Genomic DNA, 15651 nt, shown 5'->3' on the forward strand with positions numbered 1-15651 from the left:
GCAAACTCACCAGACCTGAACCCCATAGAGAATCTATGCAAATCATAGCCGAATTGAGGCAGTAATTAAAGCAAAAGGAGCCCCTACCAAGTATTGAGTACATGTACAGTAAATGAACATACTTTCCGGAAGGCCAACAATTCACTAAAAATGTTTTTTTTATTGGTCTTATGAAGTATTCTAATTTGTTGAGATAGTGAATTGGTGGGTTTTTGTTAAATGTGAGCCAAAATCATCACAATTAAAAGAACCAAAGACTTAAACTACTTCAGTCTGTGTGCATTGAATTTATTTAATACACGAGTTTCACAATTTGAGTTGAATTACTGAAATAAATGAACTTTTCCACGACATTCTAATTTATTGAGATGCACCTGTATATACGGTTTTATGATCTCCCTACCTGATGATGAGAGATCAACTTCTTTCAGACTTTTAACTAGCCACACATACACACACATAACTGACCCTGCTAGACCTCATGCAGACATTCAGGCAATTATTCAGACAGCTAATTAGGTCATTTGCCTCCTTTAGGCCCCGACAGTGCAGAGGTATGAGACGCTACAGACTGACCCACTGACCCTCCTGGCCCAAAGCTCAACAACAGAATCCATGATTGGCCCAGTGCTTACCTCAGCGGTGGATGTGCCAGCAACAGAAAACTCCTGAGGTGGTCGCCAGACTCTAGAGTTCTCTATAAATACCGGGAAACTTATGGAACCTTCTGGAACTATGGAGTGAGATCTAATACTCATATTGTGCAGTTAAACATTTCATTTGGTATGTGCTAGATAAATCAATCAATATTTTCACATAAGTTTGAGGAGCTTATGAAATCAATACTGACCTTAATTACTAAATATTTATTATTCATATTTTTTTTTTATCAATAATGTTTTTAGCAAATTTCAGTGGTATAACATATAGTAAAATCTACTTAAATTTTAAACATAATATTGAACAAAGTGAGTGAATAAATATATCTTAACTTTAAGTTCATAAAATAAGTTTTACTTGCAAATCTGATGCAATGGCACTCACAAAAAATTGAATGGATGTTGAAGTATAATAGATGGTATACACCCCCCCACACACACACACACACACACGCATAACAAAACTGATAATGTCCAGAATACTGATAATGTCTGACAATGTCCAAATCTGATCATGACAGAAAATGGCAGGTACCTTTTCCATTTCCAATACAATCAATCAATCTACAAAATGCCTTCATATCAACATGGTATACTGAGCCATATTTTTACAGATGTTTTGTAGAGTGTTTTAAGATATTTCATACCACCCAGTTGAATATATGTTGTTTAATATGTGAAATATGTTTTCTTTTTCTGTATGCTAAGTTTAGGAAACATACACTTATACACAATAACGGTAACAATAACTGGATCATTTTTTATTTCTGTACTGCAGCAAACAGTAGAGACAGCAATGCCAAGGTCATAGTTCCCAGGCAATGCAAGAACAAATAAAATATATACCTTGAATGCAATGTAACTCGCTTTGGATAAAGGCATCTGCCAAATGCATATATGTAAATGTCATGTAAATCATTGAGGGGAAAAAATAATAATTCAGCACAGAAAAACAACTTACCAAACTTGATAACAACATCAACAATAGCAACAGTGCAAATAAACCTGGCAAACATTGAAAATATGCAACCTTATTAATTATTCATGTCCCACTGCATACTGGGAGCACCTGCATTGTAAAGCATAGTAGATTTTACTTGATTTATACATTTGAAGTTTACTAAAACCTGTGCATCTTGAAATAAATATTTGAGAACTCATTAATATATAGATTTTAAACCCTAAGATACTTATTAGCAGTTCATGCTTTAACTTATTGACAGAAGTAAAACAGATTGTGGATGTCCTCTCATGTTGGCTTCAAAAGGCCCAAACGACTGCCATACCTCATCGATAATGAGGTGTTACACAAGGATACGGGATAAAAGAGGCTGGTGACCCTGCACCAGCATTCACATACAATACAAGCACACGCATACACACTGATTGAGTCAGTAGGGGGCAACCTGCCATGCCCACCTCAATCAGCACCTATTGAATTCTCCTACTCCTTTCAGGAAGGCCGGATGAGTTGCCCTTCGCACAATGTGTTGGCGTAACTGAATGTAATTCTTGAAAACACACCCAAATGAACACACACGCCAAGTGAATAAATGGGGTTTCTAGTTCATCCAAACTCAGACACTAATATAATCTCTCAGACTTATAAAAAGAAAGAAAAAGTATTGTCTAAGGGAACACGTCTTCCACATAAAGTGAACCCTCTTTGTGATCACCCATGTGACATTTCATCCATTCTCCCTCAGGGTTCTGTTGATCCGTTTTGTTACCTCTGTCTCTTACGCAGGAGTCTCTCTCTCTCTCTCTCTCTCCCCCCTTCTGCCTTCATCTATCCATACCAGGGAAAAAAGGTCAACTGCACCATTATTTTATCCCGAACTTTTGGCATAACATTTACACTGAAGGCAAAAAATATCCACCAAAGTGAAATATGAAAGGAGGGCAAACAATAAGAGAGCACTATTGGTTAAGGCCAACTGAAGCTTTGAACCTGAAGCTAAAAGAGTTCAAAAGCTCACCATGCTGTCTGGCAATTGCTTTGAAACACTGAATATAATTGGAAATCAGGTCGGAAACTTTTTTCCCATTTTATTGAAAATAAAACACTAAAAAGGCTTATAAAGTTTTATTTTGTCAGTACAACAACTAATCAGTGTTAAGTAAGGGTGGTCTGCTGGCCTGGGCCCAGTGTGAGAGAGCACTGAAAAATGTACATTCATTGATCTTGTGCATTAATTTTATCCCTTGCAAACATAAATGATTGGGTTTTATGTGATGCATTGTACATATGAAGAGTTTATTTGCAAAAACAGATAATGTTTTTTATTATGTTATCATGTTTTTATTGTGATTTTTTTTGTTTTAGCTGTATTTTTTTGTTATTTTTACTTAATCAAAATAACCCATCTGCAGTTTGATTGAGATTAATTGGAATGCACAATGGAAAAACCTTTTTTTTTTTTTTAACTGGTTAAAAACAGAGTTATCTGTTTTTGCAAATGAACTCTATATGCAAATTCTGCAGATTTTGCAATAAACAATAAAAATAGCACAAAGGAATGCACAAAAAAATTCAACTCAATCAGTAATGTTCTGCATTGTTTTTCAGCAAAAGTGTGTTTGAATTTATGGAGTTACTAATTTGTTTAGTCTTTTTCTTCTTATAAAGAAAACAGAAAATGTAAAATATAATGAAAAATATAAATAGTTCCAGCAATTGCATTGCTAAAAATAAAGAAGTCATAATAGCATTGAGCCACATTGAATAGTACAATACTTTTTTCATTATTATTATGACAGTTTTAATTTGTTAAAAGATCGGTTCAGATTTTATAGGATGATTAAAATGGCCCAAAATCAGTCAAATATAATCAGATACACTTTTAAAAATAAAGCTGTGTTTCTGCAGTGATGCTATAGAAGAAGTATTTTTGGTTCCCCAAAAAACCTTTCTTTAAAAATACCATTTTTTCTTAATGTGATAAAGAATTGTAATAATATGAAGAATTTTTTTCCACTATCAAGACCTTTTAGTGCAATGCAAAGGTTGGATGTTAAAGATTCTTAATGGAACCGTCAATCCCAACAAAGAACCTTTATTTTTAAGAGTGTACATACAAAGTATCTTTAAAATCATATTACTTTTATTTCTACAGCAATCATTTTGAGGGCCCAAGGACACATACAAAACAGAGAGCAGTTAACTTTAGTTAAGGTTCACATATTGTGCTGCTTTGAGCTTTAAACTCTGGAAATTTTCTTTCAAAAATCAAGGAAAAATCACTTGAAAATAAGTGATTCGGTCAAGTTAGCAGATCTACTTTTGGTCTGAAATCAACGGAGGGTATTTTCCTTCAAGTGTTCACATCTTCCTGAGCAGACAAATCAATGTTAGTGCATTGTAGTACGATAGCGTGACTTTATCAATCAGTGCAAGTCATCAGTCACCCTCAAACACATCTCAGACTAAATGCTGAACCAAGTTCAGCAAAGTCATACCAGTCTGGTGTGTGAGACGAGGCCAGACTCAAATGTCTTTAAATCCATTAGGACTACTCTGCTTATCTTATCAAAGCAGGCAAAAGGAGCAAACTCAGTGTAAGAGATAATGAAAAAGGTAAGGAGAAAGACAAAGACATACCAGGAACAACAAAACAAGGGATGACCACCCATGGATTCATTTGGGAGTCTTACTTAATTACTTCCTTAATCGATCGTGCTCGTTGCTGCTTGGTCAGTAAAGACGGCTGGTATGTGGCCATTTATTGACCAGAATGTTGATTATGCATTTGCTTTGCTGTACACAACGAAACCGTATGGCTTGAAAGAGAAGCTGGGGAAAAGACACGGCCCCATGTAAACTCCATAATACAGCGGATTTGAAGAGTTGCTTACTTGAGGGTCTTACAATTTCTATGAAATACTGCAAAAGTGTTACAAAATAATATCTACCACCAATTACTTCCAGACTGATTATAGTTAACACCCACCAAGTGTTCTACCATCAAGATGCTATAGGTGACACTATCAAGACCTGTCAAAAAGGGGCAAACACTAGCAATATACACTAGCTGGCTAAACAAGCAACAAGTGGCAACTATCAGTTGTATCAATAGTTTTTGTATATGTATCATTGATCATTAAAACATTGATCAGCACGAATTTCAAACAACACGCAAGTTTAACTGTGGTAAATTTAGGTAGAGGAAATAGTATTATACAACCTAAATACAGATGCAGTCCTCATTAAATGTGTTTAAAAACTTTTCATTTAAAAAATGTCTGTATTCATGTTTCAACATTGCCCTTCAGTCTCTCTGAAAAGCTATAAAACACACTTTACAACTCTTTACAGTCTTGGATACACCAATCCAAACACCTTTATATCTCTATGCTCTCTCCAAAATCTTCAATATCAAGTCTTTGAAAGAGCATTTATTCTTGGCCTTGCCATCTTATGCACTGACACTTCTGACCGTTGAAAAATTATATGCCATTGCACTGCATCATCATCCACTTTGAGTCAGCTTTTTGCAAAACTGCCTCAGTCATCTCATACTGAATAGTCTGAGCAACCTGCCAAAGACTGAATTTCATTTAGGTTTCTTTTCTTCTTCTTCTTTATCGTATTTGCTTTTACAGACGCGGTCTATTCCTTCTCCTCTCCTTTTACTAACCTTTGTCATATATCTTTATAATTAAATTTTTAACGTCACGCTACATTTTTCTTTTTCACCGTCTCCTTTCTTCATCCTTCGCTCCACGCTCTAAATCAGTCTTTAAGTCGTGACACTGCACAACATTGCCAGTGATTTGCCTGGCAGATGCCTTTATCCAAGGCCTCTGTTTCCACAATCACATTAGCCATTAGTACAGCTGGGGAGGCACTGGAGCGAATCAGGTTAAGTAGCTGCTCAAGGGTACAAACAGTAGAGGCCCACCTGGAGTTCAGGCCTGCCTGACTCATTTAAAAGTACACATACTCACACACTTTTACATACATTTACATGCTTAGATATGCACACTCATGCACGCAGACATTTGCTAATTCTTATCAGACTGCCTGGGTGAGAAAGTAGTTAAAAAAATGGACAGTAGAAAGAGAGAAAGAGTGGACTGAATGGAACGTAGCTGCCGAGGTGGCACTGTCAGTTCAGTTTAATACACTTATGTAACCCTGAACATGATAGAGTGAAGAAGAGAAAGAAAAACCCTTTTGTCTATAGCATTTCAGCTGCACTGAATTACTATCTTATTTTCTTCTAAAAAGCATCCTTCAAAGGCCAACACAAAGTTCAGCACCATGGAAAACAGAGGACACTTCAGGACCACGGACAGCTCTCTAAACAAGCTCAGTGCAGATGAACTGGTTGAATCCTGCATTAAGACACACTTGCTGTCTTGTTGCCTGTTCAGGCTGCACAATTCACAAATTGAGAACTCAACATACAGTTTTCCAAAAACCTGGAAATGCATTAGATAAAAGTGAAATTTTGGACATCCACATATATCCTTCTCAAAGAGATAATTCACCCAAAAATGAATATTTGTGATTAAAACGAGGGTGAGTAAATGATGACAGAATTTTTGGGTCAACTAATCATCTGGCATAAATGCATTAAAGTAACTGACACTGAAGACCAGTGATAATGATTTATTTTTGATTACACCTATATTTTGATTACAACAATAAAGGAATTGTTCACCAGAAAATGAAAATTTGCTTAAAATGTACTCACCCTCAGGCACAAGATATAGATGAGTTTGTTTCTTCATTGGAAGAAATTTAGCATTACATCACTTGGTCACCAGTGGATCCTCTGCAGTGAATGGGTGCCGTCAGAATGAGAGTCCAAACAAACAAACTAAACTAGCAAATAACTGTTGCCCCTAGCTAAAATATGAATTCTTTTTCCATAATATTGCTTTATCTAGCGAAAAAGTAGTCTCGTCTTGACCTTTTTTTACTGGAGGAAGCATTATTATGCTTGTATTTTGCCCAGAATTTTGCCCAGAAACAACAGTTAACATTTAATGATGGATTTGTTTCATACAAACACACATCATTTCACTTCACAAGACATTAATTGATGGACATGAGTTTTGCTGACTAGTTATGGGTTATTGTGATGTTTTAATCAGCTGCTTGGCTTCTAATTCTGACGGAACCCATTCACTGCAGAGGATCCATTGGTGAGCAAGTGATGTAATGCTACAGTACATTTATCCATTTTTTTTTTTATTATTGGGTCAGCCACCTTTAGAGTTTCCCTGATTGATTGACAGAACAATGGACCAATCAGAACAGAGTTTAAAAATGACATCTAAATAGCTTCAGTATATTTCTATGTTCTGAACTCATTCAGACTCCATTTTTCTTTATTTTAATCAAAAGTTTTCATAATTTTTTTTTTTTTGCCTCTTATCAAAAAGTCACCATGAATTAAGAAGTTACCTATAGTATTTCCTAACTTTTGGTGGGTGTAGTTTATGCCATAATAAGAAATTAATATTCTAAATATTTTTTCTTTTTTGAAAATATTTCTTTTCAGAATTCTTTTCATATTTAACCTACTGTCAAGAAAATGTAAGTAAGAAGGTGATGTCCTCTGCATTATGTGCACAAACATAAACAGTTCTTAAAGGGGTCATATGATGCGATTTACATTTTTCCTTTCTCTTTGAAGTGTTACAAGCTCTTGGTGCATAAAGAAGATCTGTAAAGTTGCAAAGACTAAAGTCTCAAATCCAAAGAAATATTCTTTATAAAAGTTAAGAGTCAACCACGTCTACCTAATACGGCTTGTTCTAACACGCCCCCACACGTCTACGTCATGATGTGGGAAGATTTGCATAACGCCGCCCAAATGTTCACGTAAGTCATTATAATCCATAATTATGTCCCCACTGGATGCAACAAATGCCTCGTTTATAATGGGTTGTAATGTTTTTGTCCCGTCTCTCCAGCTGGACAGGGCATCACAGCATAGTAAGGGGCGTAACATTTCCGTCACACGCTTGAGGTATTCGGCCAATCACAACACACTGGATAGCTGGCCAATCACAGCACACCTCACCTTTCAGACCGATGAGCTTTGTAAAAATCGACGCGTTTCAAAAAGGCGGGGCATAGAGGAGAAACAATAATGTACAGTATGTGGAAAAGGTCGTCACATGTGGTTGCCGCAAGCCCGCCGGCCATGCCGTGCTCTGGCCTGCCCGCCGGCCGTTCCTCACTCTAGCCCGCCAGCCTCCGCTCACTCTAGCCTGCTGTGTGTGACGCTGTGTGTTTCGTTGTGAAAACGAAACTACTTTGTTTGGCCTTCCAAAAGAGGACACGACTAGAAATCAGGCTTGCTAACCAGCAAACAGAAGAATAAACTGCTATTTAAGCAACATCTCTTGCACTGACTGAAACTCATTTTGCTTTTTTTGCATTCGAGTCTGTTGCATATACAAACTTCATATTGTAACAATAAATAAATCATTGCTATAATAAGACGATGCAAATAAAATTTGTGACTAAGATTGAAACGTTCAGATAAATGGTGTGACAGCAGACGGGGAGAATATGGAGGAAGAATGAATTAGTTGACATAGAAAACGAGATGGATGAGGGACGGGTAACAGAGGGGGAGGAGAACAGAGAACAGAACGCACCCGTCTCCGTGTCATCTCGCATGCCCCGTGAATAAAAACCTTGGGAAAAGCAATTAAACACCAAACAAGGATACATGACTGCAGCTAGTCACATTGATGTTAATGGATTATCTGGATAATCAATGTGCCCATAGCAGGGCTACTCATGAATTAATCACAACCAATACGTGAAAGCAAACAGAAACAGCCTAGTTTTACTAATGTCTCCCGCTGCCTAGCAACGTCTCAGCCACAATGTGCACATCAGCACATCGCCATCACTCAAAACCCCAGCCAAATGTATCTGATTACAGAAGACACATAAAAGACATGTAAACATGCACGACAAACATAATGCTGAGGCATATAAAAGGACAGCTTACTTCTTATCAATAGATACAAAACCATTTGAAGGGTCAGACTTAGAACAGACATTCCTCAAACAATGTGTTTGAGAGAAACTTTGATTTTGGGACAAGAAGATGATAAAGTGAGTGTCTTGAGATACAAAGATATGGTTACGGCGAGTTTAATACTGGATGAGAAATGGACTCTGGAGGGAGAAAAAAAGAATGTGATTGACAACAGAGGCAATTGACATGGCATAGTATGCACAGACAAGTGCAAGGACGGTAGATACAGCGAGTTAAAGAAGTGATAGTTCTCCCTCTCTCTCATCCCCTTTACTGCTGTCACCACAGCAACATGCCTGGAGGGGACACAAGAGAGGCAGCATCCCTGACAAAAACAACAGAGAACGGGAGCAGGGATTGAAAGAAGGAGAACACAGGAAAGAAAGAAAGAAAGAAAGAAAGAAAGAAAGAAAGAAAGAAAGAAAGAAAGAAAGAAAGAAAAGAAAGAAAGAAAGAAAGAAAGAAAGAAAGAAAGAAAGAAAGAGAAAGAAAGAAAAAGAAAAAGAAAGGCAGAGCGGGGAAGAGTGATGCTGGGAATGACAATAGGCCGACATACGAGACGAGAGAAAGAGGATAGTGCAATTAGTCATACATCACTGGTTCAAATGTATAAACCTAGAAGTTTAAAGACACTGAATGATGTGCACAGAAATTAAATTTTTGTATGATGGCAATAACTTTTGGTAAAGTCTAAATCTATAATATATTAAAGTAGGACTACACAATGTATACACATGCACATTGCTACCTAGTGAGTAAAAGACTTTAGACTACGGGACAAAAGTTTGAAATAATTAAATTATTATTATTTTTTTTTATATTTTTGGTTAGTCTCTTATGCCCACCTAAGGTGAATGTATTTTATAAAAAAAAATACAGTAAAATAGTAATAGTGTGAAATATTATTGTAATTTAAAAGAACTGTTTTCTATTTGAAAACATTTTAAAATGTAATTTATTCTTGTGAATCATTCCATTATGCTAATTTGGTGGTCAGTTACTGTTGTTTATTATTGGTGCTCAGTTATTAATAATGGCCCTTATTAATTTTTGTGTTAAAAACAGCTTTGCTGCTTAATATTTTTGCATCTTTTATTTGAAATAGAAATCTGTTGTAGAATTATAAATGCCTTTACAATCACTTTTGATGAGTTTATGCGTTCTTGTTGAATTAAAGTATTAATTTTGATTTTTTTTATTCAACTTAAAATTTTAAATGGTCGTGCATCACGGTTAAAAATATTAAGCAGCACAACTCTTTTCAACATTGATAATAATACGAAATGTTTCTTGAGCAGCAAAATTAGAATGATTTCTGAAGGATCATGTGACACTGAAGACTGGAGTAATGATGCTAAAAATTGAGCTTTGCAGTAACAGGAATTCATTATATTTTAAAATATATTTAAATAGAAAAGAGATATTTTAAATTGTAATAATATTTCACAATGTTGTACTTTTTACAGCATTTTTGTTCAAATAAATGCAGCCAAAGTGAGCATAAAGAGTTAATTATTCCATAAAAAATTACTTATTCCAATTTTTGACAAGTAGTGTGGGTACATTCCAATTTGCATACTTATGCACTATTTTATGCCATTTTGTAGTATAAATAGCATGAGTTCACACTGAAAATTCCAACAAGAAGTGTACTTCAAATACTTAAATGATGCACTGTTATTTACCTGAAAAAATAGTTTGGAATGTTGGACACTTCATGCACTTAACGGTCACATTTAATAATGTAGCGGAGGTGGACGGGCTCCAATGCTGGATAGCAAACTACCAGTTTAAATGTCATACACTAGAGTACATAGAGTACAGTAGAGTACATACAGTAGTGCACACTTCAATATGGCAAACAAACATTTTTGTTTGAAGGTACCTCATAAGGAAAGAGAAGGGCTTTTCATATTTTGAATATTTTACCCTGGTAATTTTAAACCAGTAAATCCTGTGTTATCTTGTTTCACATTGCACACTGTCCATACTTAACCCAGGGTTAACAATTAATCCTGGGTATTCATAATCTGATGCTTCACATTGTATATTTTATTTATGGTATCAAAAACCATGATTGGATAAATACAGTGTGCAAAGTACAGTTTGACTTCCAAGTCACTGTACTGTAACATCATGTCTAATGATCCAACAACAAATTCAAATGATATTTAGAAAGAACCAAGAACATATTTAATGTATACAATACCCATTTTCCAGTAGAAACTGAATCAAATTTATATATAATCTTCTAAATTTTCTTCTTGCAGTCACCTCAACAGATCAGTTATGGAAATTTTATATGATATCATAGGCAATAAAGGTATAATCTGTTTTCAAAAACCAACCAGGGGTGACTTCCCAAAAGCAACTATGGTCACAAGTTCCGTCGTTACCAATAGAGCTCAATGGAACTTGCGACCATATAGCCAACGATGGTTTTGGGAAACACACCCCAGGTTAAGGTATCTTTCAAACGTTGGATCTGAACGCACATCCATGCCTTTGTGTAAAATCATACAAATAATGACTTGATTACACCTCTTCTATGATGAATACAGCGGCCACAGAACATGTGTCCATGAATATAATAGGATTGGAGGAAACTGATCTATTCAGAGACTTTGAATAATCTGTATCAAGGGAAGCCCAAAAAATTGTAGCCGATGAGACTCATATTTTGAATGATGAATTTTAACTTCTTACTCTCAGGCTGATGGTTTAGCATCCCATTCTTTTGTGCCAATCTCAGTCAGACTTTTGAATAAGTTCACCCTTTTGGGTCCTTTGAAATTGTGTTTATTTTAAATGAAGCTGTTTTTGTATATGTTTTATCATACGTTTGTGTTTGTTAACTTATGTATTGTCTGCTATGAGTCCAAGAAAGACTTCCCTAACTGGGACAATATTGCATAACATATTGCAATATTGGGGGGGACACGACAACAACATTTCGGTGGTGTAACTGTCCAGAGATTACAATTAGGAGGGAAAAAAGCTGTGATCCAGTTTTCTTTAAAATATTAATAATATTTGAAAATGTGTGATGTAACCAAATCAAGTATTTGTAGAAAATGGTAAATAATGCATTAAACTATATTAGATACAAATACTACATTTCTAAGAAATTGGCACACTTTTTATTTTTTTAAAAGATCCATCATTTGTCATTGACCCACATATCAAATCCACACTCTGTCTAGAAATGTAGTGGGGGAGAAAAGCTCAAAAAGGGCAACATTAATCCACAACATTAAAAACAGCTCTACCAAACAGTTACACAAACCAGAATTATTTAGGTTTGTTAAATATACATGTCTTATTAGGTGAGTAGGCGGTGGGGGCGTGGCCACTACTCAGGCAACCGCAACCTGTCAATCATATACTGTGGCGGGAGCAGAAAACGAGTGTCAGTGAGGACGCCTATGGTTGCCTTACTTTTCCTATTACTGTTTGACATCCTGTGTGCGTTTGGACGAAACCCACCGCAAACTAGAGGGATCTCACAACAGCTCACAGAAGTTCATTGGCCGCAATATATGGCAGTGTAAGTTGACAAAATCGTCTTTTACGCTTATTGAGGCGGGTTTTTTTCTCTCTCTCCAGTCGACGCCAGTCACCTCACCAAAGAGACACCTGCCGCTGACGACGCAGGCTACTCTCTCCTTTTGTCCATCGAGTTTGTCCTACCATTTTTCTTCTCTTGAGGAGGATTTTGTCTCAGAAAGGAATTATTCAGTAACTTGTTTCAGAAAATTCCAACAGACCTGCTCAGGATGCCTTGGATGAGCGTCTCTCTGCCATGGAGTTGCATTCGGGAAAGCGCGAAGCTCTGTGACTGAACAAACTAGCCGTACTGCGGCACGGCTTCGCGAAATAAACGCTTTGCGACTGTCTGTCCACTTGCTGAGTCGCAGAAATGTTGTAAAACCCGCTAGTTTTGCGTGGGACTGGGGGACTGAGAGTCGAAGAAGGCGAAGAGACCACAGCAGGTGCACGTGAACGCAGGAATATTATAATGGCTCTCGCGGCGGTTTCCCTCTACCTCCTCGCGCTCGCCTGGACGAACTTGCGCCCGGTTCACGGGAGCAACCGTCACGCCGTTTACTGGAACAGCTCAAACATCCAGTAAGTGGGTTCATAAGTTTTCTACGGCGGGTATGGGGAGATTTAGCTCCCGTGCAACGGTAAACGCGTAGAGAACGAGGGAGAAAAGACCGGTGACTCTCGCGGATAACATGTCCGGGTCATATTTTACCAGAAAATCACAAGAAAAAAACTAGAAATTGTTTTTTAATTAAAGCTGTTTAAGCACAATTAAGATTTTGTGTAAAATGACATTATTTTAATGGCAATTAAGCACATTTTCGTCCCAGATTCTAACGTAATTTGTCTGTTCAAATCTATTCTTATTCGAAATGAAAATATATTTTGAATCAAACAAATGGTTCATTTATGTTAATTTTGGGGTGATGCATAATCCGAACACGTTCTTGACAAGTTTAATGAGATTCACCTGAGTTTTGATTTAAGGGACAATTGTCTGGTCACGTGCTGCACATTTCGACCGCTGAGGAAAAAGTTGATGAAGTGGCTCCTGATTGAGACATGTTTGCTTCAGCCTCCAGATTGATTGATTTCTTTTACTGTCACATGACTTGATTGTGTGCTGCCAGGTGATAATTCACATTAACTGACAGCTGAGACTGGATAGCTAAATAATCGCTGAGGAAAATCAGTGTGCTTTTCTTCACTTTTTTTTTTTATATCTCACCATAGATCTTTCCCCCCCCCCTTCCTCCTCTGCTACCCTGTTCTCTTGTCTAGAAGTGCTTCTATAATGTAGCTTTCTTCAGTTTAATTTCTTTTGTCTGTAATTACATGAACTGTGGTGGTGATGAATGAGAAGTCTTGTGCCTTTAGTGTTATTATCTTAAGATTAATCACATTTATCTCTCCTCTGATAAAAGGGAGGGCGAGCAGCCCCCTCCCCTCATCTCATCCCCTTATCTCCTGGCTATATTCTGCTTACCCGTTCTCCTCTCATTTCTGTATCACTTTCAGTGGTTCTTTTGGCTGTATTTCCCCCCTTGCTATTGATATGCATCACTATAAGTGATGGAAATGGTATGGAAATATTACTCATATTCAAACTGAGGGTCAGAGTATGTGGCATGAATGTCAGCGAGCATTGCACTCCAAACATGGCTTTAGCATTACTCAAAAGCCTCTGGAGCAAGCTATGGGCCCAACAAGCACCAGCTGTAGCAGCAATTAAATGTGTAAGAGAGTTTGTGTGTGTGTGTGTGTGTGTTTGTGTGTAGAAAAGATGAGAAGAGAGCCTCGTTAATACTCAGGTCCTCATTATCTTAACCACAGCATCTTCAAAGTGCACAGCAGTCACACGTTTCCCTGCGTGTCACATTCTGTTGATACTGTTATCTATTACCTTTAATTATCCTTTGTGTTTGAACGCAAGTTTTGGTTAGATGTCTACAGATGTCTGATTATCTGCATTTACAGCAAGATAAAAAGTAGTCTGTATGGAATAATTTATTCATTTTGTTACATCGGTGATGATAATTATGTATGGTTCATGAAATATGAAGTGGAGAAGAGTGAAAGGTTTGTGCATGTATGTCAGGTATGAAAGAAAAATAGCAAAATATACTTTTGAGATATCTGGGTGTCAGTTCACCATTTAGTGCTTAATCCTGTTCTGTACATACACAGTTCAGTAATTTACAGGAGTGAAAACTGCATTCTACAACTATTAACTCTACAAGAATTAACTCTTGAAAAATGCAGGTAGCGACAACCGCATTAACAGAAGTTCTATGCAATGGGGATGGAACTGAATTGAACAACTAGTTAATGGCATATTTAAATGCGTATCAGAGCTGTGTCTCGCTGCTTGCGACAAAATCACAGGGAAAGAGTGAGGTACGAGCCTTGACTCATTTGGGTTGCCAGGTCTTGCTAGAACAAGAACAAGCCTATAATAAACCTAAATAAATCCAAATGCTTTATTTTGGAAATAAGACCAAAGCATTTACTTGTACCTGCCCACTTTAACAACTCCATGAACTGGATTGCTTTATGAGGTAAGGCCAAAGACACTTATACATGTACATTTAAAGATACACTTTATTTCAGACTCAAAGGTCCATATCAAAAGACATACAAGCCTATACATGAAAACTACTACTGAAAAGCGTAGTGGGCAAGTGGATGTGGCAAAATTGCAAGAACATGCTTTGTGAAGCAGATTTCGGAAAATAAATGAAACCAAGCACCTCTGTAGATGGTGATTTGGTTAAAATCGCTGAATGTAAGTATTTGGAAATTTCAGGAGTGAGTTGTGTTCCTTACACACATGGAACAATATTTTAGGGGATTCATTCCTGTTTTTAAATGCAGTTGTCACTCCTGAAACTTCACAGTGTGTACGTGGCCTTTGAGTCTTGTCAGGTCCACTTAAACAAAAACAAAAAAAGTAATATTTATGAGAACTAGTAGTGTTTTTTTTGCTGTTATTGTTGTGTATGAATGTTTCTAAGAGTTGTGCTTGTTCAGAACTCAGTGTCAGGGCGTTTGTACCTGCATGTCTCTGTTAGTACAGAGTCTATTTCTACTCCCACACTGGGAGAAGATCTGTAAAATAATGCGTAAACTGACCCAGATTGCAGGTAGCCGAGGAACTCTCTGAGGCCTTACGGCATGAATACTGATCCCAGATCAGTCCTGAGAGGCTTAAAGCTTCAGGCCACACACTACTCAGAAGCGCATGCAGGCATGGTACAAACTGGAGCAACAATCTCCTAACCAACCGGTTCCCATGAGCCCCTCAAGGGCATGAGAGTGTTTATGGCCTAGTGGGTTGTCACAGTTCTAGGCGAGACCCTCCTTTCGCTCTATCCGGGAGCCTAACGCTTGGTCCAGCTGAGGTAGACGAGTTAGCGGTGGAGCGCTTTATGTGG

General features: G+C 37.2%; 1 protein-coding gene across 1 annotated transcript in view; it reads left to right on the plus strand.

Annotated features, from left to right (window-relative positions):
- Positions 1–11813: 11813 nt before the first annotated feature.
- Positions 11814–15651, plus strand: part of efna3a (ephrin-A3a) — a 121204-nt gene continuing 117366 nt past the window's right edge. Inside the window, exon 1 of the mRNA XM_016492666.1 lies at positions 11814–12799. Within this exon, the coding sequence (XP_016348152.1) occupies positions 12690–12799 (110 nt within the window). The 5' untranslated portion in view covers positions 11814–12689. The remainder of the gene's footprint in view (positions 12800–15651) is intronic.

This window comes from Sinocyclocheilus anshuiensis, unplaced genomic scaffold (assembly GCF_001515605.1).
Source record: "Sinocyclocheilus anshuiensis isolate Anshui unplaced genomic scaffold, SAMN03320099.WGS_v1.1 scaffold566, whole genome shotgun sequence".
Taxonomy (NCBI): domain Eukaryota; kingdom Metazoa; phylum Chordata; class Actinopteri; order Cypriniformes; family Cyprinidae; genus Sinocyclocheilus; species Sinocyclocheilus anshuiensis.